The 570-nt window shown below is 41.4% G+C and overlaps 1 protein-coding gene across 1 annotated transcript in view; it reads left to right on the forward strand.

The window, feature by feature from the left end:
• Window positions 1-265: 265 nt before the first annotated feature.
• The window catches only part of LOC119587514 (uncharacterized PE-PGRS family protein PE_PGRS10-like), a 1,199-nt gene continuing 894 nt past the window's right edge, over window positions 266-570 (forward strand). Inside the window, exons 1-2 of the mRNA XM_037936241.1 lie at window positions 266-277; window positions 452-570. The exon at window positions 452-570 is cut by the window's right edge and continues 894 nt beyond it. Coding sequence (XP_037792169.1) covers window positions 266-277; window positions 452-570 — 131 coding nt within the window. The remainder of the gene's footprint in view (window positions 278-451) is intronic.

Here is a 570-nt window from a genome sequence, read left to right on the forward strand (position 1 = left end):
CTTTAGGCCTCATAACATTAGGGAGCTTTGCACGTTTAGTAAATAAATATTTCCACTGTGAAACATATTCTCTTATTAAATCCACCACTGTCGGATATGATAATCTCATAGCATTTGCAAACCAAGTCGCTTGTGGGCGCGGAAATGCGAAAGGGGCGGGGTAGAGCGGTAGTTCGGGAAACAAGTTCTAAGAGTGCTGAGTTGTGTAGCAGGAGAATGTTGGGTATATAAGTCGTCGCCTGTAAAGGGGAAATATCAGTTCACCATGAAGACCTTGGTAAGAAAGGGCTATTCGCCATGTTTTAAGTTTGAGAAAAGCCAACGTAAGCTTAGTAGGAAACATTTGTTTATAATGAAAAAAGTATTTGTTATATACGACAATTCATTCTTTGCTGTAAATGAGGCTTCAGCCATATGGAAATGTACTAATTGAAGTTCCTGAATTTTACAGATTTTGATTAGTACAGCTCTAGCCACGGCATGGGCTGACCTACCACGCTATGGGGGTTTTGGAGGAGGAGGATCAAGCTCTGGTTTTGGAGGAGGTTCAAGCTCTAGTTTTGGAAGTGG

This window comes from Penaeus monodon, chromosome 22, assembly GCF_015228065.2.
Source record: "Penaeus monodon isolate SGIC_2016 chromosome 22, NSTDA_Pmon_1, whole genome shotgun sequence".
In the NCBI taxonomy this organism is placed as follows: Eukaryota; Metazoa; Arthropoda; class Malacostraca; order Decapoda; family Penaeidae; genus Penaeus; species Penaeus monodon.